General features: G+C 46.5%; 2 protein-coding genes across 6 annotated transcripts in view; both read left to right on the top strand.

Moving 5' to 3' along the window:
• Positions 1–20960, top strand: part of DHDDS (dehydrodolichyl diphosphate synthase subunit) — a 29052-nt gene extending 8092 nt beyond the window's left edge. For 3 of the 4 annotated variants that reach the window (XM_060016954.1, XM_060016973.1, XM_060016964.1), the window contains exons 5-9: positions 288–404; positions 1240–1341; positions 7549–7663; positions 10195–10302; positions 17888–20960. In XM_060016954.1, coding sequence (XP_059872937.1) covers positions 288–404; positions 1240–1341; positions 7549–7663; positions 10195–10302; positions 17888–18127 — 682 coding nt within the window. In that variant the 3' untranslated portion in view covers positions 18128–20960. The remainder of the gene's footprint in view (positions 1–287; positions 405–1239; positions 1342–7548; positions 7664–10194; positions 10303–17887) is intronic. The other variant, XM_060016983.1, reaches the window with a different exon arrangement.
• Positions 20961–21335: 375 nt separating this feature from the next.
• HMGN2 (high mobility group nucleosomal binding domain 2) lies at positions 21336–25096 on the top strand. Of its 2 annotated transcripts, none has more exons than XM_060016996.1 (6): positions 21336–21528; positions 22530–22574; positions 22776–22805; positions 23172–23222; positions 23656–23751; positions 24246–25096. In XM_060016996.1, the coding sequence occupies exons 1-6, from the start codon at positions 21514–21516 to the stop codon at positions 24279–24281; spliced, it is 273 nt and encodes a 90-aa protein (XP_059872979.1). In that variant the 5' UTR covers positions 21336–21513; the 3' UTR covers positions 24282–25096. The 2 variants fall into 2 exon arrangements, with proteins under 2 accessions (XP_059872979.1, XP_059872989.1); XM_060017006.1 differs by having other exon boundaries at positions 22530–22562.
• Positions 25097–25301: the final 205 nt, after the last annotated feature.

Below are 25301 nucleotides of genomic sequence, written 5' to 3' on the forward strand. Positions count from 1 at the left end.
CTGGGATTCAGTCCCGACACAGCACTTGATGGCTGTATGACCTTGGGCAATCCCTATCTAACTATTCTATCTGAGCCTCAGTTTCCCGCTGTAGAACAGGGAATGTAGTAAACTCCCTTCAGAGTTGTTGAGGGCATTCAGTGAAATAGTACTTGTAGATCAGTGCCTGACACACAGGAAGGCACTCAAAAACTGGTAATTGAGTATCAGCTAAGCACTTTGCTTTCTCCAGCTCAGCAGGTGCTCTGTCCCACCTCCCAAACCTGCCTCCTTTCCCCCCTGATCAGGGAGAAACTGCAGAAGCATGGGGTATGTATCCGGGTCCTGGGTGATCTGCATTTGTTGCCCTTGGATCTCCAGGAGCTGATTGCACAGGCTGTGCAGGCCACCAAGAACTACAACAAGTAAGTTTTCAGATTTCCCCTTAGGGACCTGTATTAATCTATGACTCCCTGCTAACTTTAGGGAGACGTCCTGGCCCTTCCTTGGTCTGCATTTGGTACAAGAGGTAATGAGGAGTTGGTTTTGGATGCTTGAGACTTCTTCCTCCATCTGCAGGGCAGACCAGAGGTGGTTCTGCAGCACCTTGTTTTATGTGTGTTTACTCACACATACAGTTTCTTATCTTCCTCCTTCATGTGCCTTGCCCCCCATGTACATATGTATTTATATGTGTGTGTGTGTGTGTGTGTGTGTGTGTGTTTAATTGACAGGGAATGGGGTGGGAATGTAGCAGGTCTTATCCCTGTCTCTGAAGACAGATCCTTCAAGAAATTCTCTTTCTGTCCCACTGCTTTAACCAATAGAGGGGATGACCTTGGAAGGGCATGCAGATGCAGAGGGGAACAGTTTAATAATCCAGACTTCATTATGTGTGGCTTTGGGATATAATGCATATTTGGCAGTGGATTTGTTTCACATCAGACTTCCTATTCTTCTTTGCTTGTTCTAATATCACAGTGAATTCACATCCTCTGAAAGCTGGGGGTTAGCAGAAGGGAAGAAGATTAGGAGAATAATAAGGGTCAGTTAGTATTTTTCTTACTACAAAACTAATATGTTTTTTCCCCAAGAAAACTTGGAAAACTCAAAAAATTAATACTCTCGCTTTTCAGAGGTATCCATGGTTAACATTTGGTGTGTGTTTGTTCTACCACAGAAGGGGTGCTCTGTAATAAGTGACTCCACTCCTTAGTCCCTGTCCCCCTTTGGTAAATTATTCTGTTCTTCCCTTCTCAGGTGTTTCCTGAACGTCTGTTTTGCTTACACATCCCGTCATGAGATCAGCAATGCTGTGAGAGAGATGGCCTGGGGAGTGGAGCAAGGCCTGCTGGATCCCAGGTATCGCAGTTGTTCAGCATGATAGGGAAAACAGGCATACACCGAACCATAAAATCCCTCCTAAGTCATGTACTTGAGCCAGAAGTCAAATCGGGAATGTATGTGGAAAGGTTTGAGAGGGGTGGTCCCCTGCACTTAGAGCTTTGGAATGACTTATTGTAGCCTGCTTCAGAATTTCTGTGTTCACCACAAACCAAGAAGCTCCAGAAAAAATGGCATGGCTTGTAGCAACACTGTGGCATTCAATAAAACATGATGCCCTGCTGGCCCTTTGGCAGAGTTTTTCTAAGAATGATTTTTCAGGAATGCAGCTTGTTGGGGGTATTGGCCTTTAGGCCTTTCATGCTACAGTTTCATGCAAGATCCAGGTATTTTTCAAAAAGAAAGTTGTTCATCGTTAGCAACACGGTAGAATTACTAGAGCTGGGAGAGACTTTAGAAGCCATCTGTCTGCTCAGTCCCTCTCCTGTTATTATTAGTGTAACCTTTGGTAATAATATTAGTAAACTAACAACAGCAGTAGTAAAATAATAGTAGCAAAAAACAAGCCAGGCAATGTGTTATGCTGTGTTTATTTGATTAAGTTAATATTCTCATGTTTAAGAGATTTGAGTCTTTTCTCCATTTTATAGATGAGAAAACTGAGGTCACATTGAAATGACTGTCCCAAGGTCATTCAGCTAGTAAGTGCCAGAGCTGGGACTTCTATCAAAAACTGTCTGATTCCAGAGCTTTTGTCCTTACCTTTATTATATATGGGATTGTGGGACCCAGGAGGTTTTCTGACTCCCTTCTTGGGTATAATTCGATTTTCCTGGGAAACTAAATTAAAAATGAAGAAGTTTCTCAGTGAGAATGAAATTAACATTATCAACATTATACAAATTAGCATAAATTTATAATGATGCTAAGCATGATAAAGGCATTGATGCATGGTTCAACAAGAATTTATAATAAGAGGAATGGACCTGGTAGGGAAGGCTCCCCAAAGGAAATGATAAATGACATAAGAAGGGGGTGAGAGGATAAGCAGTAACTGGGGAAAGAGGCAGTATTATGAGGAGCTTGTTGGTTGCACAAATACTGTTGGAATAATTCAAGTAGAGAGTACTTGGAAGGGAGCTTGGATTATGGTGGTGATGGTGGAATAGACCAAACAGACTGCATTAAGAGCTATGAAGCAGATCAAATAGAGAGGACTTGCAGGGTGGTGGTGGGATGAATTGGGAGATTGGGATTGACATATATACACTAATATGTATAAAATAGATAACTAAGAAAAACCTGCTGTATTAAAAAAATAAAATTCAAAAAAATAAATAAAAAGAAAAAATATTACTGAGAGAGAAAAAAAATCGAGAGGACTTGATGGATTGACTCTGGGACAAGGATGTGTTATGGGTGACTCCAGGGTTTTTGACTTATAAAACAGTGGACAGTGGTGCCCTTCGCTGTGCTGAGAACCCTGAGAGGCTGCAGTTTGAGGAAGAAAGTCAGGAGTTTGGTTTGGGATATATTATAGATGTTAAACACATATCAGGTTGACAGTAGAGAGAAGTGGGGACTGGAGATAGCAGTCTGGTAACTGAAGCAAAGAGAGAGCATGAGGAATCTAAGGGAGAGTCTAGAGTGAGAAGAGAGGGCCTAGGATGGAGTTTTGAGAAACTCATAAGTTTTACTGGCTGGGCAGAGGAAAATGAGCCTTAAGGAAAAAAGAGAATCAACAACCAGAAAGGTAGAAACAAAAGGGCTGCCAGTATTACAGAAGCCAAGAAAAGAGGGTGTTTGTTAGCGCAGGTGGGGTGGCGGGTGTGCATTGGTGGGAGCAACAGTGTCAAATGCTGTAGAAAGGTCAATTAATATGTGGATTGAAAATTAGCCATTGGGGGAGAAACATTAAGATACTGGTTAAGTTGGCAGTATGGGGACTGGGCAGGAAGATGAGATATAAGTAGATGAGGGATATATAAGTAGATGAAAGTTATTGATAATTTTCTGATTCTTGGCTTGGGGAATGATTTCTTAGTTCATTTTATCTTAGTGCTTTACAATTAATGTTTTATATAATTTTTTGTATAAATTAAATAACATATTTAAAAAAATAAGGGACAAACGTTTATGCTAAAAAGAAAAAAAGCTATTTAGCAAGCAGATTTAATATGCATTCATGCCTGGAACTAGAACTCTGATCTTGCCTCCTAGTACAGTGTGATTTATACTGATACCACATTGCAGTAGCCACTGACCCCCTGCTTCTTGCCCAGCTAGTTTTCTCATATCCGTTTTCTCTGCCCTGCATGGTTTAGTAACTTGCCTGTGTGGGTTAGTCATGCAGACATGGCGTGGGCTGGGCGGGTTGCTAGGGTAAGGAGGCTGATGTCTCAACCCATCAGCTCAGGAAGCTTGGTGTTCAACTCAGACTGGGCTGATCAGGGCCTGAGGCAGTGCTTTTTACATTATTCAGCTTTAGACAAATCCATATTTATAACAGAGAGTCAATGAGTTAATTACAGTCAGGCTCTACCCTTCCCATAACTGGAATTTTTCTATTCTCTCATCACCACCATCCAACTCCTCAGTTTCCTTTCTTCCAGGGTAATATATTTTTTTCTACCAGTCATTTTAACAGATTGTTTTTTGAATCTCAAATTATAAAAGAAGGAATTAGATTTAGCATAAATGATAGTTAATAAACTTTCTTGAGCAGGTCTTGACCATCTGTAGGCCTCTGTCTTCCTCTGAAAACAATAGTGTTAATAATAATTGCCGGGCTTCCCTGGTGGTGCAGTGGTTGAGAGTCTGCCTGCCGATGCAGGGGACGCGGGTTCGTGCCCCGGTCTGGGAGGATTCACATGCCGCGGAGCGGCTGGGCCCGTGAGCCATGGCCGCTAAGCCTGCGCATCCGGAGCCTGTGCTCCGCAACAGGAGAGGCCACAGCAGTGAGAAGCCCAAGTACCGCAAAAAAAAAAAATAAATAAATAAATAATAAGAATTGCTAATGTTTACTAAGCATTTACTCTGTGCCCAGCACTTGCTAAGTATTCCACGTACATTATGTCATTTAATCCTTAGGCCCTTTGAAGTAGATACTGTTTTTATAAATTGAACCTTGCTGTGAGGTTAAATAACTTGTCCAAGTTCACACAGTTGACCAGGATTTCCAACCTGGCTCCAGAGCCTGTGTTCTCTTTCATTATGGCATACTGACTGCCTTATAGGAAGGTTGAAATGAACAAAAACACAGTATAAAAATAAAAATTAATAACTAATAGTTATCAGGGACTTCCGTGACTGTCCAGTGGGTAAGATTTCGCCTTCCAATGCACAGGATGTGGGTTTGATCCCTAGTCACGAGCTAAGATCCCACATGCCCCATGGCCAAAAAACCAAAACATAAAACAGAAGCAATATTATAACAAATTCAATAAAGACTTTAAAAAAAAAAATGGTCCACATCAAAAAAATATACTAAAGAGGCTTCCCTGGTGGTGCAGTGGTTGAGAGTCTGCCTGCTGATGCAGGGGACACGGGTTCGTGCCCCGGTCCGGGAAGATCCCACATGCCGTGCAGCGTCTAGGCCCATGAGCCATGGCTGCTGAGCCTGCACGTCCAGAGCCTGTGCTCCGCAACGGGAGAGGCCACAACAGTGAGAGGCCCGCGTACCGCAAAAAAAAAAAAAAAAAATGTGTGTGTGTGTGTGTGTGTGTGTATATAAGGCAGGCATGAGACTAGTAGGAGTTTATCATGCATATTCTCATCTAATTTTCATATAAGGTAGTGACTATTATTTGTCTTATTTTATAAGACCAGTTAACGAAGGTTTAAAAAGTTTCATTGACGGGCTTCCCTGGTGCTGCAGTGGTTAAGACTCCGCACTTCCACTACAGGGGCTGCGGGTTCGATCTCTGGTTGGGGAATTGAAATCTGCATGTCATTCCGATGCTGTGCGGCGCGGCCAAAAAAAAAATGCAGACACATTTGAAATTCAGAGGGGTTATGTGGGGATCCAAAGTCCCACAGCAAGGTAGTGGGTCTGGAAATAACCTTTATTCCTCTTATTTATGTAGTGCTTTATAGTTCCCAAGGTACACTCAAATCTGTTATTTCATTTGATTTGACTCTCACAATAACCTATAAGTAGATAGGACAAATGTGCCATTTCAAAAATAAGAGAGCTGAGAAATTGTTGATTGCACAGGGTTTCACTTTTTTTTTTTTTTTTTGGGCTGCTCCATGTGGCCTATAGGATCTCAATTCCCCAACCAGGGATTGAACCCAGGCCATGGCAGTGAAAGTGCCAAATCCTAACACTAGACCACCAGGGAACTCCCAGGTTTCACATTCTTAATTAAAGAATTAAGATCATGCTGTCAAGACAAAACTCAGGGAAATTATCAGGGTAATCTGAACCAGAGCCCTTCCTATTGCCCAGTCATAAGTGAATATTATTTACCATATGACGGTACAGAAAATAAAGCTCCCTCTGTGGTTTGCAAAAAGATGACTGAGAGATGGAGTAATTTACCCAAAGGCACACAGCTAGTAAGTGTAGATCCTTGTTCTGAACACTCAGCCCGGATCTCTGCTTTTTTTTGACTATGCACCCAGAAAAATGTTCCCACACAGAAATTTTGTCTTCTAGACCCTTCCTAAGATGCAGCTGTTACCACCTGGAGATTCTGAATCCTGCCTCTGGATACTTGGCAGGATAGGTAAACAGTATTCTTGGAACCACCACACACCAGTCTTGCAAATACCCTCTTTCCATGGACTGGAGAGTTTAACTTAAGATGAGTGCTGCCAGTCCCCATTCTTCCTTCATTCCATCTCCTTTCTGAGTGTCTGTCTGCTTGGGAAAGTACCTCTGATCAAACACAAGAGGGCTCATCATTTTGCTGTTTTTTCAAATCCTAAGTAACGTGGATGTTTTGCAGTGTTTCACGGTCCATATGACTTAAATTTAAGTTTTTTTGTTTGTTTGTTTTGCGGTACGCGGGCCTCTCACTGCTGTGGCCTCTCCCGTTGCGGAGCACAGGCTCCGGTCGCGCAGCCTCAGCGGCCATGGCCCATGGGCCCAGCCACTCCGCGGCATGTGGAATCTTCCTGGACCGGGGCGCGAACCGGTGTCCCCTGCATCGGCAGGCAGACTCCCAACCACTGCACCACCAGGGAAGCCCAAATGTAAGGTTTTAAAAATGTTCTCTATCATAAATTCAAACAATAACAGAAGTATATAAAGTAAAAAGAGATAGTATTTCCTTCTTATCCAACCTTCCAGAGGTAATCACCATTAATAGAATGGTGTATGCCTTTCTAGATTTTGTTCTTTGTTTATATATACATGTATTCACATGTGTGAGTAAGTGTGTGTGTGTATTTTCCACACTGTATTTTTTCTGAAATGTGCTTTTTTTCATTTAATATTACATCTTAGACATCTTTTCAAGTCCATGCATTAGATTTACCTCTATTAAAAACAGTTGCATAGGGAGCTTCCCTGGTGGCGCAGTGGTTAGGAATCCGCCTGCCAACACAGGGGACACGGGTTCGAGCCCTGGGCCAGGAAGATCCCACATGCCGTGGAGCAACTAAGCCCGTGTGCCACAACTACTGAGCCTGCACTCTAGAGCCCGCGAGCCACAACTACTGAGCCCATGTGCCACAACTACTGAAGCCCGCGCGCCTACAGCCTGTGCTCCGCAACAAGAGAAGCCACCGCAATGAGAGGCCTGTGCAGCGCAACTAGAGAAAAGCCCATGCTCAGCAACGAAGACCCAATGCAGCCAAAAATAAATAAATTTATTTAAAAAAAAAAAAACAGTTGCATAGTATTTCATCAAATTGCAGAGTCATAGGGTGTATCCATTTTAAAAACAAGTGTTTTAAGTGAAGGACAACACATATTCTGGTGGGTGCATCTGGTTTTAGGCTGCAACTAAATGGCTTTGGGCAAACATTTCATCTTCTCTGAGCCTCAGTTTCCTTATCTATAAAGTGAGGATAGAAGTACCTAATGTAGTTGTGAGGATTGAAACCATTCAATAATTTATCAAGCATTTGCTGAGGGCCTTCTACATACCAGGTAGTATTGGCTAATGTATTTGATGGTATTCTATAAACTGGGAAGCTTTATGTAAGGAAGTTCACCATGAGAATAATCCAAAAAGAGATGTGGACTTATCTTTGTCTCTTCCCCACTCACTTTAGCGATGTCTCTGAGTCTCTGCTGGATAAGTGCCTTTATACCAACCACTCTCCTCATCCTGACATCTTGATACGGACTTCTGGGGAAGTGAGGCTCAGTGACTTCCTCCTCTGGCAGGTAGGTCGTTTCCAACCATTGTTCTGTTTGTGTCGAAACTGAAAACTGTGACTGCACCCACAAAACAGATTGGAGGGTCAGCTAAAATCCAGATAAATGTCTCCAGGCTGTGCCTGGTAACTTTTGCTATCCCTTCCTCATCTGTCCCTGGCTTTGTGAGCCTGTGTAGTTCTTACTGTCTAAAGTGCCCAGGGGAAGAATCAAGGCTATCCAGCTGTGGTGAAAGCTTTACTTGAACCTCTCTTCAAGGAACTGGACTTCTGCCTTAGGTCCCTGAGCATAAGCTTCTGCCCTGGTAACCTTCCATGTCACCCAGCACCTCTGGGCTAGAACCTCGCCTTGCATTTACTAATTTCTCGCCTATAGAATAAAGGGCGGCATCTACACAAGCACAGGCCACAGGAGGTATAAACTGTATGCAGACTCTTTCTTCAGGGCCTGCCATTGCCTATCAGCTCAGTTATCCCAGTGTATGTAGTTCTCTAAAAGCCCATATCAAAATAAGTTTGTCTTTGCTTGAAAATCTCCATCATCTGTTAAGTTGGCCCCTGAGTAGCACTTGGCTGGGGGAAATCTTGTTCAAGGAGAGGCTGAAGGGAGAAACTCAGCTTGGAAGCAATTCACGTGGTAAAGTTCTGGAAATTTTAATGGACCATAGTCTTAAGAGTGAACTAACAAGATTTAGCTACTGAAGATACTTTTAGTCTTTGGCTATATTGAAAGCAGTATAATGTGCAGCTTGTGGTTTTATGGCCCATTCTGCTGGTCAGATTATGTCTAGAGAGTTTACTTCTGGGCACTGGGTTTTAAGAGATTGCACTGGTAAACTAGAGGACTTAGCAGAAGAGGCCAGCCTGGATGGCAAGGAGTCTGAAGCTCATGTCCTATAAGGCAGGGGTCCCCAACCCCTGGGCTGCGGACCACTACCAGCCTGCGGCCTGTTAGGAACCGGGCCGCACAGCAGGAGGTGAGCAGCGGGGGAGCAAGCGAAGCTTCATCTGCCACTCCCCATCGCTCGCATTCCTGCCTGAACCATCCATCCATCCCCCCACCCCACCCTGTCCATGGAAAAATTGTCTTCCATGAAACCGGTCCCTGGCACCAGAAAGGTTGGGGACCACTGCTATAAGGAATGAGTGAAGAATAATGGTCTGGGAGAGAAGAATGGTGATAGTTTATTCTCTTGGGAAAAAATATTAAGTTCCTCCTTTGTGCTGGAAATATGGCAGTAACCAAGTTAGAAATAATCCCTATTATCATTTATTTATTTATTTACTTACTTACTTATTTATGGCTGCGTTGGGTCTTCGTTGCTGTGCGTGGGCTTTCTCTAGTTGCCGTGAGCGGGGGATACTCTTTGTTGCAGTGCGTGGGCTTCTCATTGTGGTGGCTTCTCTTGTTGCGGAGCACGGGCTCTAGGCGCGTGGGCTTCAGTAGCTGTGGCTCGAAAACTCTAGAGCGCAGGCTTGGTAGTTGTGGCGCACGGGCTTAGTTGCTCCGAAGCATGTGGGATCTTCCCGGACCAGGGCCCGAACCCGTGTCTCCTGCATTGGCAGGCGGATTCTTAACCACTGTGCCACCAGGGAAGCCCAATCCCTACTATCTTAAAACTTACAGTTTGTTGGAAAAGACAAGTGAACAAGTCATTACAACCTTGGGAACAGATAACAGGCAGTTCTAAGCTAGCCTTCAAATATTTGAAAGAATGTCACTTTGAAGAAGAAATAAAGTTGTTCCAGAGAAACGACCTGAGACCTTGGTAGGTGACATTGGTTTAACTTAATGAGCTATCTGACAGCTAAAGTTATCCCCCTTGAGGCACTGAATTCCTCACCACTAAAGGTGTCAAGCAGTGGCTGTCAAGAATGTTCCAAAAGGGAGTCTTATATCAGTGATTATTGTTAAAAGTTCACCCAGCTCTTTGCTCTGCTTTATGTATGTTATCTTGTTAAATTTTCACAGTACCTTAAAAACTAGTTATTCTTATTACCCAGTTTTACAGTTGAGGACACTGAGGCCCAGAGAAGTTAAGTAACTTGCCTGAGGTCAAGTAGACGGTAAACGGTGGAGCCAGAATTCAAAGCCAGGCAGTCGGGGCCCCGGAGCCCATGCTCTTAACCATTGTCCCATACTCTGCTACTTAAAAATAACAATGACAGCTACCATTTGTTCATTGCTAACTTTTATCAGACACTGTGTCTCCCAGATGACCTCTAAGGGCCAAGAGCCAGTAACATAATCTAGATGTTATTTCATAGTCCTAAAATTGGCTTAGAAAAATCCTGGTGGAAATGTTGATCTAGTCTCGCTTTGGTTCTGCCTTGCTACAGGCAGGTGATTTTACTGCCTCAGATGACCCGTCCCCCTATTAGTGAGTGAATCCGGGCTGGCAGCAGCAGCTGCAGCTCAGGATGCCTGTCCAACCTCATCTCTGGGTGTGATCAGCCTGCTCTTTCTTTGGAGCCTGACCAGGGATGTGTTCCAGTAACATGTTATTAAACCATACTCTCTTCCTTCCCCACCTTTCCCAGACCTCCCACTCCTGCTTGGTGTTCCAGCCTGTTCTGTGGCCAGAATACACGTTTTGGAACCTCTGTGAGGCCATCCTGCAGTTCCAGATGAACCATAGCATGCTTCAGGTAAGAGTTCAGGGCTGGCCTGACTGGATGGAATGGAAGAAGGGGTTAGCATTGATGACCACCCACGGCTATATATGTCAGGCACTTGCTAATAATCATGTTAATGATGAGTAGCTACCACTTACTGAGTATTTACTATGTGTCAGGCACTGTGAACAGTTTATATGCACTATCTCATTCAATGTTCCCAAGAACCCAATGAGCTAGGTATTATTAGCCCCATTTGTGCAAATGAGTAAATCAAAATTATTTAGCTAAGGACACATAACCAATAAAAGATGGAACTGGGATTCAAGTTATAAATCTTTAATCTCTTTACTATGGAAACCCAGGAAAGGCTTTTCAGAGAGATTGGCCATTATTCCCTGAAGGAATTGGCCTAATAAAAGATTGTAGAAGTGGAAGTATACAAAATCCAAGACGCTTCCAGAGGGATTAAAAATGAAATAGCACTGTCTTTGTATGAAACTGTGTTCTACCAAGACTTGAAGTTCTGCTTTCAGTTTTGATCACCAGATCTTGAAACAGGTTTCATTAGGAGGCAGAGTCACCTACGTCTGATTAGGACTCTTAATAATAATGGCAGTGTGTGTGGTGGTGGCAGCTAACGTATTGAGGGTCTATTAAGGCACTTTGGTGTTTTCATGTAAGTTTTCTTATTTAACCCTTCCAGCAATCCAGCAGGTTTGGTGTCCTTGTTTTTCAGATATGGCAACAGAGGGGCAGGGAAACTGTCCCAAGGTCACAGAATTTTAAACCCAAACCTGGTGATGCTTCTTGAGTCTGGAGAGATAATGGCCAGGAGGAAATAATGATCTAAGCCAGGGCTTTTCGGTCCCCTTGGCATCGCAGACTCCTTGGAGAAGCTAACGAAAGCCGTAGACCATCTCCCTAGAAAAATTGCAAAGATCACTCTAACACATGGCATTTTGCATAGAATTACATTAATCCCTTTAACACATAAACTACTTCTGGGGGTTCACATAACTCCTGAAATCTTTCCATGAATCCCAAGTCCAGAACTCCTGGAATAAGTCAATCAAATCATGAAGGTTTGGTCATGTGCTTGATCACTTAGTCTCAGAATTTGAAAAAGGAAGTTAAGTTCAAGTAAAAGGAAAAACAGCAAAGTCTCACTTATCCACTGTCAAAGAGGAATGAATATCAGATTTTTCCACATGACCAAGTCTCCCTTTAAGAACTAAAACTTTTTTTAATCCTATTTTGATAGAAAACCTGTTCTGAAACAGGTCTTGTGCATAATTCATTAACACCTTCTGTATACCAGGCACTTGCTAATAATGATGATGATTAGAATAATCACATTCTAATGATGCTGATAACGATAATATTGTTAGTAACTGCCCTCTTAAAGTACTTCACTGTGCAGGATGGCCTTGAAGGGTGGGACTCTTTCTCTAAGCTAGATTGTCCCAAAATACTTGGCTTTGGGATTTCTTGTATATGGTCAATGGCTAATTTTGACAGCATCCCTTCTTTCCTATTTCCAGTTTTAAATCAGCTACAGGCAAGGAAACCAGGCAACCAAGCTTGTTAGAGTTATGTCTGTAAAGTGAGAGTAAACTGGCCTTGCATGAAGCCCAGAGGATCTTGGTGCACGAGCTTTTGTGTATGGATGTTCTTGTCTCTGAGTCGGCTGCTGAGAAGTCTTTTAGTAATTTCAGGTTTCTCAGATACTTTCCCACATGGCTATTGGAGGAATTAGCTCAAGTTTCACTCATTTCATAAATGTCTATTACTGAGTACCTGGTCTACGTCAGGCACTAGGTTAGTATTAGGCACAAGAGAGTCAAGCAGTTAGTTGGCCAGACAAGATCCCTACCTTCATGGAGCTTGTATTTTTACTTGAGGAGACAGATAATAAGTAAACAAGTATATACAATAATTTCAGATTGTAATAAGGCAATGAAGAAAATAGGGTGATATGCTAGAAAGTAATGAAGAGAGCAGGAGGTGCTGAATAAAGCAGTCAAGGAAGGCCTCTCTAAGGAGGTCTTTTTAAGCCATTATATTAGAGATGAGAGATAGCCAGATGGGTAAAAATCCGGGGGGAAAGAATTATTCTCTGCAGAGGGAGCAGCAAGGGCAAGGATACTAAAGTTATAAAGTTTAGGTCTTGGAAGAACAAAGAAAGAGGTCAGCACACATGAGGGAGAAGGATGTGGGATGAGGCTGGGTAGGAGTCAGGCCTCTGATCACTGAGGGCCTTGTAGGCCATGATGACACATCTGAAGACTTTTGATCAGGGGAGTGACAGGATCTGATTTATATTTTGTAAAAATCACTCAGGATTTTCAGAGGGCAGGAGTCAGAGACCAAACTCCTACAGTAGTCCAGGTGGGAGAATGTACCTCAAGGTGGGGTTGCAGCTGTAGAGAAGGGGAGGGCTGAGTGGACTGAGATGGAGGAAAAACAAAAGTTAAAACAGGAACAAATGAAACTAAGTTGATAATATAACCCCCAGTGAAAGGGATTAATTCCAGTTACCTGAACATAGTTCTCTGACTATACATTTTTAGTGGGATATATTCTAAGGATAATACAAACTGGAAAGCTAACTTAAACATTACTTAGGTTTATTAATGGTAATGTTGATGATGTAACTCTGAAACTCTTTTATTCATCTTGTAGGATAAAACAAATGAGTAAAATGTTAATGTTATTAGGAACCAAAACATTTAGGTTTTGGCCTGGGCAGCTGGGTAGATGGCTCTGCCGTTTCCTAGGATGGGGTGGAACGTGTTTGAGGACAGCCATTAAGAGTTTCATTTGGTACCTAAGAATCATAATTTCAAACATTTATTGAGTTCTTACGTATCAGGCATCCTTTTACTTATATTCTATGTAGTTCTGTAAGGTAGATACTATTATTAATTGCCCCCATTTTTAGAGTGAGGAAACCAAAGTAATAACAGAGATGCTGACTGCCCTGAACCTTTTTTCAGCAGACCTCATAGAGGTTTTGGCCAGATTTCCTCTACCCAGGAGCCCTCAAACTCTGTTTCTAGAAATCTTAGCACCTCAGCAGAAGCACTAAGCGTACAATCCAGACTGACAACATCCTGGCCAGTTTGGCCTCAGACCAGAGAGCTGATCTTTCTAATATCTCCCTTGTATGTATCCTGTATCATCACCAAACTGGACTCTTCACAGTTCCTTGTTCCCAAACCCTTTGGTATTCTGCCTCCACATCTGTGTTCTTGACCCATCTCCCAAATTCCCATTGTTAAATTCTGAGCTGCTCTGTCTCTAAGCCCAGCCCAGTATGTCCCCATTCCCTGCAGGAAGCCAGGGCAGGGAGTTGGGTTCTTGATCTATAGTAGCTCACTGGGATGAGGGCAGCTGATGGATGCTAATGGAACCAGGGACTCAGCTACAAATTGTTGGAGGCTAGACCTTGGTATCTGAAGGGACCATGGCAGTTTCCAGGTGGTCACCCATCAGTCTTAGAGAATGGGGGCTGGCAAATGGAAGAAATCTCGACTATGACACAGTAGGACAGATAGAAAATTAGGGCAAGGAAGGGGTGGGCAGCAGTACAGAGCCACTGATCCTCAGTTACAGGCTGCATGGATGGTAGGTCCATGGGGGAGATCTTTGACAGAGATGAGGAATAAGTGTTCGGTCCACTTAATCTGTAATGATATAGAGGGAGAATATACATATTCCCACTAAACTTCCTTTGATGCATTTGTCAGAGGTTAAACGCCAGGGTGGAACAATCAACCATTTTATTTCTAGTGCTCTTCAGGTAGTCACTATCTTCTTCTCAAGAGAAGTTAAAAACTTCAGCTATTGTCTCAGACATTCCTGACTTTGAGTCATGGCACAGCCTTCTAGCTGTGTGACTGACTGGGCAATTACTTAACCCTTCAGAGAGTCACTTTTCTCCTCTGTAAAATGAGGGGAGTAATGATAATAATAATACCTGCCTCACAGGTTTGTGATAAGTCTTCAGTAAGCTAATACACTAAAAGCGCTGGAACAGAGTTCATTTTCAGAGACTGGTGGCCAATGTCGTTCACAATGTATGTCTCTGGGCTCTTCAGACTTCATCTGTCTCCAGAAAAACCACAGACACTTAGCATCCCGCTCATCCCATCACCAGTACAGTTCCCTTAGCAGGGAGACTCTGGGTGCTCGTCAAAACATCATGTTTCCAGCAAGAGGTACTGTCTCTAACAACCGTCAGAAATGCACCCCCCCATGCTGCTGACCTGGGCATATTGATTGTGGCAAATGGGGACTTTGGGGAAGACTTGTCATTAGCTAATGAATGTTTTGAAACCCAAGACCTGCATCCTCTCCATGCCCCAGTGAGGTCAGAGGACTTGAGGGTTTATATACTGGAGGGGCTATTACATCTTGTTCTCTAATTCTGCTGAGGAGAGAACAAGAGCAGAGAGGCTTAATGCCCAGGAGAGATTTATATTAATAGGTTAGGGCCCCATTTCTCAAAAGGAGCTCCTTGGAGCCCTTACACCAAGACCATATAAGGTCTGCATAAGAAGTGTCTAAGGTAATTATTAACGCCCTCTCCCCTGATAGGTCATTATACAGGGAGAGTAGACAGTATGGTCAGGGAGAGAGAAATTGACTATTAGGACTTCCATTAGCCTAGATTTTCAGAGGCTGAGTACCTGAGAAGAACTTACAACACCTTTGAGATAGGGAGGTAGATCTAGACCATGTGGAGGTTGCACAGAGGTGCCCAGATGCAGGCCACTGGTTCCCCACTCCACCCCTAGAAAGTACAGCTTATCCAGAGGCACGGAACACATTTCCCAAAGATCTTTCAAGAAGTTATCTTAGGGCTTCCCTGGTGGCACAGTGGTTGAGAGTCCTCCTGCCGATGCAGGGGACGCGGGTTCGTGCCCCGGTCCGGGAAGATCCCACATGCCGCGGAGTGGCTGGGCGCGTGAGCCATGGCCGCTGAGCCTGTGCGTCCGGAGCCTGTGCTCCGCAACGGGAGAGGCCACAGCAGTGAGAGGCCTGCGTACCGCAAAAAAAAAAAAAAAGTTATCTTAGTGGAGAAACCAAGGGAACTTTAAACCACTGTGTGACCTAGGCCAGGCCCCTCCCCACCTCAGCCCTGGTGTCCTTGTCTGTACAATGAGAAGGCTAGAGCTCATGGTCTTTACGAGCTCCCCTGACTCTGTCATCCTAACAGTGAATCGCTGATTCCTGGCAAATTAGGGGCCAGGGTCTGCTTGGCTGCAGCCTCCCTGCTCAGCACTCAGTCTAGGGCTGCCATTTGGAAAAAGCCTGAGCCTCATGGAGCAATTTTAACCAGCTCCGCATTTCCTCCTTCTGTGGCTCGGTGCCCTCCTCCTTCCTGTTCAGCCAGGACTTAGCCTACTTAGCCCTAGCCACAAGCAGTGGTGACAGAAGAAGGGCTAACTGTTAATAGCCAGGCACCAGATTGGGCATTCATTATCTCATTTTTCCTCAAACCACCCAGTGATGTGGACACTATCGTCTCCATTTTGCAGATGAAGAAAGAGGCTTGGAGAGGTGAGGGAGTCCTCTGGACAGAAACTTCTCAAACCCCAGTATTCCAGGCAGACTCACACTGGCCTGATCACGCTCTTTGATTTCCTGAGTGATCTATAGTAGCCCATTATTCCCCCGCTGATATTCTCCTCCCCCCATACACTTTACCTTTATCTGAATCTTCCCCATTGGTTAAAGCTCAGCTCAGATTCTGCCTGACCATGAGATTTCACTGCCCCCTTCACCTTCATCAACCACAGTTTCTTTCCTCTGAACTGCATGGCCCTTTCTCTTACCTCCAAGATGATCCTTACCACATTCCACCTTGTATTATGGTATTTGGGTACATCTCTGTGTCCTACTCAGCCTGTAGGCACATGGATCGCGGTGACTACGTCCTGTGCATTTCCGTACCCCCAATAAAATCTTGTATGTAGGACCCAGGGTTCCTCCTGACTAAGGCCAGGAAGAAGCCCTTCTAACAAGATGAAGACCCTTACAGCAACTTTTTAAGCTTGTTTTAGTCTTCATAGCTCCACATGGGAGTTCGTTATCATAGCAGAAGAGTATCCTGGAATGCCTTGGATCATTCAACAGCCTGGAGGGGGGATTTTCCAGATTTTTCATTTGTCATCTTTATTCATGCAGTAAGTCTTTATTGCTGAGAGACCCTAGCAAATCACTTCCCTACTCTGAAACTCCATGTCTGTCTCCAGCACCTCCGTAGCTCTTTTGGGAGGGTCAAGTGAGACAACAGATGAAGTGCTTGTGTACATGTAAGATATTCCTTAAAGGATTAAAACAAAGCAATCCAGGTGTTCACAGGCTGAGTAGGACACAGACAGGTACCCAGATACCACAGTACCAGGTAGAATGTGGTAAGGGTCACAAAGGGTATAGGATACCAAATCGGCAGCAAAATGGGAGTTTCTCACACATGGAATAGGTTTGGCAGGAGGGACTCTGGTGCTAAGGTTCTGCAGCGTGTTAGAGTGGCAGGAGCAGAGAGCATCAGTGAGGCACAGCAAGGCCTTGGTTCTGCTCCAAAAGGGTTTTCCCCTTCTGTGCCAGGAGCATCCTCCTTGTCCTCCTGGGATCATACAGTCAGTGTACTGAGCATTTCACATGTACAGGGTGCCCCAAGTGCCAGAAAGGAAAAGCCACAGTCTCTGTCCTCTAGGAGTTTATGGTCTGTCTGAAGACACACACAGGGTATGAGAAGTGCTGCCAAGGAGTATAATCACTTACCTGGTGTCAGAACTGGTTCCAGGAGCCTGAGGGCTCCACTGAGCCTTCAAGGGTTCATTTTTCTAACAGAAAATGTGGACTGTGGACACTAATGCCTATTCTAGAGGCAGGATGAAGTAAGTGGCTTAAGAAAGCTGAACCTGCTTCTCATAATGTTCACAGGAGGGCCATTTGCTGCACAAGTCAGCCTGGTCTCCATATGAGAGGCAGTTCTGGATCCAGACTCTGAAAGATAACTTTAGGCACTTGGGAGGATGGCACCCTTAGAGTGACCTGGGAAACCAAAGAAATGACCCACTGCATATGCCCCAGGCAGGAATAGAACCTTCCTTGCATCAGAGTGATAACTTGTAAAATTGCTGTTTCTGTTTGAGAGCCTGCTAATATGCTGGAGGGATTTTGCATACATTATCTCTAATCCTTAAAACCACTCTTCAAGGTAGGCACAACCCCGCTTCACAGATGAAGAAGTGAGGTTAGGAGAGGATTTGCCCAAAGCCACAAAGCTAGGTGGTGGGGGAACCAGAAGTCACACCCACATTTGCCTTGTTCCCTTCCAAGTGCAAACCTGAGAAGAATTTCAAGAAATATAGAAACTCCCACCCAAAACAAACCAAGATGGATCCAGAACTGCCACTGCCCTGCCTATACAACATGGGCACCACCCATTGCACACCTACTACCAAACCTTTCCAGATCTGCTACAGACTTCCCACTGTTCCACTTAACTTGGCCCGTCCTGTGCCCCACCCTTACCTCCTCCATCCCAATTCCACCCACGCCTAAAAATGATCTCCCCACCCCAATCCCCACTTTTCTCTAGCAGAAGGCCCGAGACATGTATGCAGAGGATCGGAAGAGGCAGCAGCTGGAGAGGGACCAGGCTGCAGTGACAGAACAGCTGCTGCAAGAGGGGCTCCAGGCCAGTGGGGATGCCCAGCTCCGACGGACACGCTTGCACAAACTCTCAGCCAGACGAGAAGAGCGGGTCCAAGGCTTCCTGCAGGCCTTAGAACTCAAGCGGGCTGACTGGCTGGCACGTCTGGGCACTGCATCAGCCTGAGTGAGGCTGGCCTCCTGCCACTTTGCCCTGCCCTCTGCCTCCAGGGCCCCACTCCCCTTTCTTTTCTTGGTGAAAGGTACCTCCCTCCTGATGATGAATTGTGTTTCCTTTGCTTGGCAAGGGAGCCCCAGAGGCCAGGTTTGCTGGCCATAGACATCTTTGGGCTGCCTGGGACAGTGCCCCTGGAGAGGGTTGAGGGTGAGAGTCTCTCACAAGTACACTAAACCCAAACTCTGATCCAGGTCAAACTCTGATCACAAATATGTTCAGAGAGCAGAGGGCCCCAGCTCTTCCATCTTTGCCACCTCTACCTGTACTCCTAGGTGCACTTTCTTTTTCCACCAGCACATCCTTCAACACAAAGAATTTCGGGGAAGAGTTCTCCCCAAAACCTTAGCCCTTTACCCATCCATCTTAGTCTTCACAAAAGATGTGGAGCCACCTTGGATCTGCTGGTAAATAGCTAATAGGCAGCCAGCGTTATTTAGGCAAGGAAGGGGAGGGAGAGACAGAAAGAAAAGTTGCCCATCTGCTGCTCCTCCCCCTTGGCTGTCCACCTGGGATTTGCTATTGAATCTCTACCCGCTCCCACCACACAGTGCTGACTGCTCACTGAAAGCAGCGCCCCCAATGGTGCGCGGAAGCCAGGCGGGTGATTACAATCCAATTACCTATTGTCGACTCAGCCCACACAAGCTTTTCTCCTCTTGCAGGGCATGGGGCCAGGCTCCACTCCCCAGTGAGACCGGTCCCCTCCATGGCTACAGAGTAACAGAAGACCTATAGGCCCTGGTGAATCTAATCCAGCACAGGCCACCTTCCCTGGATCACATCAGGACCAAGAGCACAGAAACAAGCACTTCTCCCAACTGACTGCCTCCTGCCCTCAGCATCTTGGACTCTGCTTCCCACCTCAACAGCCTTTGAGGCTTTTCTCAGCTTTTGACCTGTCCCCCTAAGTAGACCGTGAGATGATTTATTCCCAGCATGGCAGAGTCTCAGCTTGTGAGGGCCAAGGTTGCCCAGCAGGGAGAAGAGGGCCGAGTCAAGGGCCGTGTCCTTTTCCTTACCTCTCCCTGCCAGGCCTCGCTGCAGAGCTGCTGAGAGGATTAGTGCCTTTGAAGAGCTGTCTGAGCAGCTCTGTGCTTCAGGTGCCCCAGAGCAGCAAGCACCAGCGGGTAATACCAACCAAAGGCTACTCTGTTTAGTCTTTCCGTTTTACTTTCTGCAAACTGTTTCCCAGCACCTCCCTCTAGGGGAGAGGTAGGATCTTGCAAGCAGTGCTAAGAGCATATTCTTTAAAACCTGTAACTTCCCTATACTCCAGTCTCCTCCCCTTTCTGTGCCTGGATACCTGGCACAAGAGACCCTTTGGGCATCTTCCCTGCGCCCAGAATCAAACATAAATGCCCGGCACTGCGATTGAGAAGCCAATCAATGCACCCTTTGGCAAGTCCCCCTCACACACCTGGCACTCCCCACTACCAATCCCTGGCATGGGGTTCCCAGAGAGCAGGTGCTGTACATTTTCCAGCTTTACAAGGGGACTGTTGACAGCCTTAATTAGGGAGGCATGAATTATGCGGCTATAATGCAGAGCCCTACAATTAAGGCGGGAATGAGGGGCTGGAGGCAGCAAATGGAATCTGCCCTGTGAGCATGGTTGTTGAGCCCTGTCTCCTTTCTGGGTCTGACTTTCCCTACTATGATTGGGGTACAGCAGAGGTGATTAATGGGGCTGGTATCTTTGGCCTGAGATCCTGTATTCTGGGAAAGGTACACAGTGGGGAGGGGTGAGGAGTGGCTGCCTCTAAGGGGTGGAAAGGAGAAGAGGTGGAGGGATCGCTGCTGCTCAGGAACAGGGGCTGCAAATAGTTGATATGAACTCACAGTGATTGCTTTCTACCGGTGTGATTTGTACAAACCAGCTCAACCCTTGCCTCAAGAAATTAGGTGAGACCTATTTAAATGTCTTCCCACCTGTGAGCCAACCCCCCCCCCCATTGAGGATATTTATCGTGTTGCGTTCTCTCGGGTGTCAAATAGAATTTTTAAAATTCTTAGATGTAAAACTTGTTTGCGAACAGTGCAACAGAAGATCATGTTTTGCTGCAGCAATTGTCTACCTTCCTCAGGTGCACTTGGCTACCTCCAGGATCCCTAGCTTTGGGGACGGGGTGGGGGAGCCACTGGAAGAGCCCTTTTTCCATCGCAACCCCTGTACCTCTACTTGTTTCCTAATGCCCGGACGCTTTCCTCCACCCTCCTTTTCCCTCGTGCAAGTGAAAGGAAGCCAGCCAGCCTGCCAGTGTGGAAGGAGGGATTTCGCCAGCTGCGTCTGCAGCGCCCAGGGTTAGTGGCTGCATCGGGTGGGGGCAGCTGAGCTTCATGTCTCCGTAGCGGGTAAAGATTAGAGGGAGGGGAGTGCTAGTAGGCCTTCTTGGCGGCCACTCTCCGTCATTCAGTGGCGGGGTTCTGAGGTCCAGGAATACAAGGACCTAGGAGAGCCATCCACCCGACAGGCTTTGGGGGGGCTTCGTTGGTGTTTGGGGAGGCGGCTGAGCAACGGGTGCTGAAAGGACAGCTCCTACCTGCCCCACTGCACCCGAAAGGCACCTCTGCGTGTAAAGTCTCCCCCTGGAACCCCCACCCCACCTCGAGTGGACCGCCTTCCAGGTGAGGTGCCCGAGAGGCGTCCTCCGAGTGGCAGCCTGGAAGGATGCACGTCCGGCTGCGCCGAGCTGGCTTCCCCGCTCTTTCCCCACTTCAGCGTCAGCCTTGGCCCTGGGAACTGCAGCTTGTGCCTCCAAGCCGCGCGCTTCCTCCCGCCTCCGGCGGAGAAGGGCAGTGCGGCCAGGCCTAGCAAACCCTTCTTCTGGGGCCCCCAGCGGGAACAGGAAGGAAAGCGGCTGAGATGCGCCCTAAGTGTCGCATGGCTTGGAGAAGTGGGTAGCTCGGTTGCATAAGGTGGAAGGAACTTGGTAGTTTGGAAAAGCCAGCTCTTGGCGGGAGCCGAAACCCAGAGCCCGCCGAGTCGCACCACCCTCCCTCATTTATTGCCCTCGACGCGCGCCTCCCCCACTGCGCCCCCACCCCCTAGGCGCGCCGCCGTCTCGCGCGCCCTCCCCCCCATACCCCCCTCCTCACTCCCTCCAGAGGAGGTGAGTTTAAACCCCGCCCACGTGACCCCAGCTGGGCCAATGAACGGCGGCGGGAGGTGAAATCCGGTTCTAACCGGTCCGGGGCTCCCAGCGCTATAAAAACTTTATAAACCCCCCGGAGCCCGAGCAGTGTGAAGAAGAGGCGAGAGCGACCCTTGGACTGGCCAAAGCCACGCGCCACTGCATCCCCGTGTCCAGCGCATACGTCCCGCCGCCGTCGCCACCATGCCCAAGAGAAAGGTACGTGGCGCGAGGGCCCCAGGCGCTGGGCCGCCGCCGCCGCCACCACCGCCACCACCACCACCAATGCAGCAGCCGCCGCCGCTTCCCCGGCTTTGGGAAGCGCGAATCAGCGGCGAGCTGGAGCAGACTCAGCCCCCCGGCGCGGTAGCTCGAGGCGGTGTCAGGCGGCCCCGGGCTAACCCTGCGCGGCTTGGCTGCCCGCGGGCGCCAGAGGCCATATTGGAGGAGCGGCGGCCGCGGCGGGAGGAGCCATGTTGGCGGCTGTTTATCCCGCTCCCCTTGGGCTCGACGTGCCCGCCCCGCGCCCCCTCCCCCCATCGCTAGCCCCCCCCCCCCCTTCCCCGCGGGCGGGCAATTCAAACCCGAAAGGGCGGGAAGGCGGCATTCGGGGTTGGCGGGCGGGGGAACGCGCTGCCGCCAAAAAACCGCCGCCGTGAGGGGGCGGGGCCTTCTTCCCTGGGGGCGGGACTTCGCAGTGTGGCCCCACCTCCACCGCGCGCCGCCCACGGCCCCCGCGCACGAGACTCGCCCCGGTGCGCGCCGCTGCCGCCCACGAGTTCCCCCGGCTGCGTGCTCCTCCCGTCTCCCGCCCTCGACGGCTGCCATGGCAACGGCGCTCGGGCCCCGCCTCCGGAGGGGTTTGTTTGCTCTTAGTACAGCTGTTGCTTCTGCCTGGCGCGGCGGCGCGGGCTGCGCTTCGCGCGCCTCGCTCCAGCTTTGCGCGCGCTTCGCGGGGCCCCGCCGTCCCTGCGCGTTATGAGCCAGACCGGGTGTGAGGCTGACACATAACAGCGTTCCTAGCGCTTTCTGAGCACTTCGGGGATTTGCATAGGAGCTGGGGATGCTACAAACTGAGGATTTGTATGTCTTAGGAAAGTTGTGTGCGAGATTCCCTTCGATTTTTTTTCTCCCCCCTTTAGGAGTTCGTTAAGTTTACTGAATCATTAAGAACTGCTTCAGAAACTGCAGCTTTCTTAGCTTTTGCTTGTTTTTTATAGGCTGAAGGGGATGCTAAAGGAGATAAAACCAAGGTGAAGGATGAAGTAAGTCTTACTCTCACTGCTTTTGGAGTCTCACAAAGCCTTGGGCTCCTTTAGTGGTAATTAACCATATTCATAGTCCTGAATTTGCCTCAGTAAGCTCTCTTTACTTCCTATAGTCTAGAACAATTCAGGTGCAAAACTTTTTTGTATTTAAGTGGTTCAACTGTCCTATTTGTAATTTTCTTTATTTTTTTTAAATAGCCACAGAGAAGATCTGCAAGGTTATCTGCTGTAAGTGTGTCTGCTTTTAAATTTTCATATTATTCCCTGAAACTAAAAAGCATTGAAAAACGGTTCCCTTTGCTTCCCATGAATTACGGTCAGTGGCTGGTATTGAATGACTTACTCTGCTATGGACTCTTGCCCATTTGGAATTTGCTCGTTCTGAAATTGTGATGGCTGTAGCCAAAGTGGGACACTTCCGAGTGTTACTTGAGTGGGTTTCTGAAGATATGAAGTTCTAATGGAAAGCCCGCCACAAACTTTACAAAGTAGGAGAAACTTCTATGCCAGTGGTGCTGTGGTTTGGTTGTGGGTTGTTTTCTTTGGTCCATTGTACTAATGTTCTCTGCTTTCCTTTTCTCCCCCAAATAAAAGAAACCTATTCCTCCAAAGCCAGAGCCCAAGCCTAAAAAGGCCCCTGCAAAGGTGAGTAGGACGGTGAGACAAACATGCATCTAGGATTTACATAAAAGCCTGAACAGTTTCCCATGTTGCTGACAGGGAGACCTGCTATATAACAACTTCATCTGTTGACACAGAGTTGAGATTTGACAGAGTTAATAGGACTGGTCCTTAACCAAGAACTCTGTCTTCAATTTACAGGAAACTGTACACTTGGGTATTAAACAAGTGCAAGTGTTTAAGCTGTCTTAGTCTATTATTTACATTCAGATAAAGAATTCCGTGTATTGAAGACCACAGTTTGGCCTTGTTTTTATGAATGGGGGAGGGTATGTAGTTTATTTGTGTATCTTATATTTGATCAACAACCCTACTTTGTGCAGAGCTTTGTAGACTTGTATCCCGGTGATATGAAATGAGGAGAAACAGCTTTTTTCCCCCCATCCCCCCATTTTAGAAGGGAGAGAAGGTACCCAAAGGGAAAAAGGGGAAAGCTGATGCTGGCAAGGATGGGAATAATCCTGCAGAAAATGGAGATGCCAAAACAGACCAGGTACAACTATTTTCACTTTACGTTAAGTCTGCCCATTCAATCAGTTAATGATCCCAAAAGCTTTTATGGCCTTTTTATTACATCTGTGTCACTCCAAGTGCACCTTTTAGTCTGGAATTTGCTTGTGGTTTTTTTCTGTGAGTTTAATCTGGATTCTTGAAGGCTCTGCCGTCCAATAAAGAGAGCTGTGGTATGAGCCTTGTCCTGTCGTTAGGTGTCGTGCTCATGCTACACCATGGTTTTCAAGTTGGGAATAACCTCAGATCTTGTAATACTGGTGTGCCCCCTTCCCCAATTTTACAGTAAGGTCCAGAGGGGAAGTGACTTAGCAAAGTTACCTGCCAAGTCATTTTCAAAAGAAGTACTGAGTCTCAGTGTCAAAGTACCTAAAACCTGAACTTTGGCCTGGGAGCAAAGTAATGCTATAAATGAAATATAAATGAAGATAGTTTCCACATCTATATATTGTATTCATCTGTCTGTTTTTCTTTTAGGCACAGAAAGCTGAAGGTGCTGGAGATGCCAAGTGAAGTGTGCATTTTTGATAACTGTGTACTTCTGGTGACTGTACAGTTTGAAATACTATTTTTTATCAAGTTTTATAAAAATGCAGAATTTTGTTTTACTTTTTTTTTTTTAAGCTATGTTGTTAGCATACAGAACACTTCATTGTTGTTTTTTGGGGGAAGAGCACATGTCACTAATAGATTGTCTCTGAAGCTGGATTGACATGGGAGAAAAACACCTTTCCCGTCTGGTTTTGAGAGACTTCCTCTTGGTTCCCAGGAAGGAGGGGGTTCCTTGATACTGACACACAGTAGCCACCTTGGCACAAATGCCTTGTGGTGTGGAAACTAAAGTTAGTTTTTATGTTCTCTTCTCCCTCTCCACCTTCAGCATAGACTTGACTCCCTTAAACCCAGAGACCTGTTGGAACCTGACCCCCAAAAATTGGTTACCAGTATGTCAGGCAATCTGGACTTTGCATTGTCACCATTGAGATGGCGTCCCTCAAAAGAGCAGCGGTTCCTTTTTTAGATTGTGGATCTTCAGATTGATACTTTTGCCATTTTCATTTCCTGAAAGTCAGGGTCGGCTTGTGAAAAGTTGTTAAACAACATACTAAATGTGAAATGTCAACCCTCACTCTAAACTTTCCCTGTTCAGAGCATCACATGAAGACTTCATGGGGTTTTATAGTGGCTTTCTGATTTTGGTAGTCCATTGCAAAAGGGAGTTTGAAAGTTGTATACTGTTAACGATTGTCTGCCCATGTCCTGCCTGAAATACCATGATTGTTTATGAAAAGTATCTTTAATAAAGCTGGATACAGTTTGACTTGGAATGCTGCCTCTAATCTTTTCCCAGGAGTGGGGGAGCCTGGTTTCTCCAAGTCTCTTGGGACAGGATGCATTCTGGTGTGAGGTGTAGAGGTTCCATGTACAGTCAGTCTTTATGGTCCATCTGTAGAACACAGTGCTACGTGGACTTGGGAAAGATCCCAGGAGTAGACAGGTGGTGAGAGGCTGGGAGCAGAGAAGTGGTTTCTG

The sequence above is a fragment of the Delphinus delphis genome, chromosome 1, assembly GCF_949987515.2.
Source record: "Delphinus delphis chromosome 1, mDelDel1.2, whole genome shotgun sequence".
In the NCBI taxonomy this organism is placed as follows: Eukaryota; Metazoa; Chordata; class Mammalia; order Artiodactyla; family Delphinidae; genus Delphinus; species Delphinus delphis.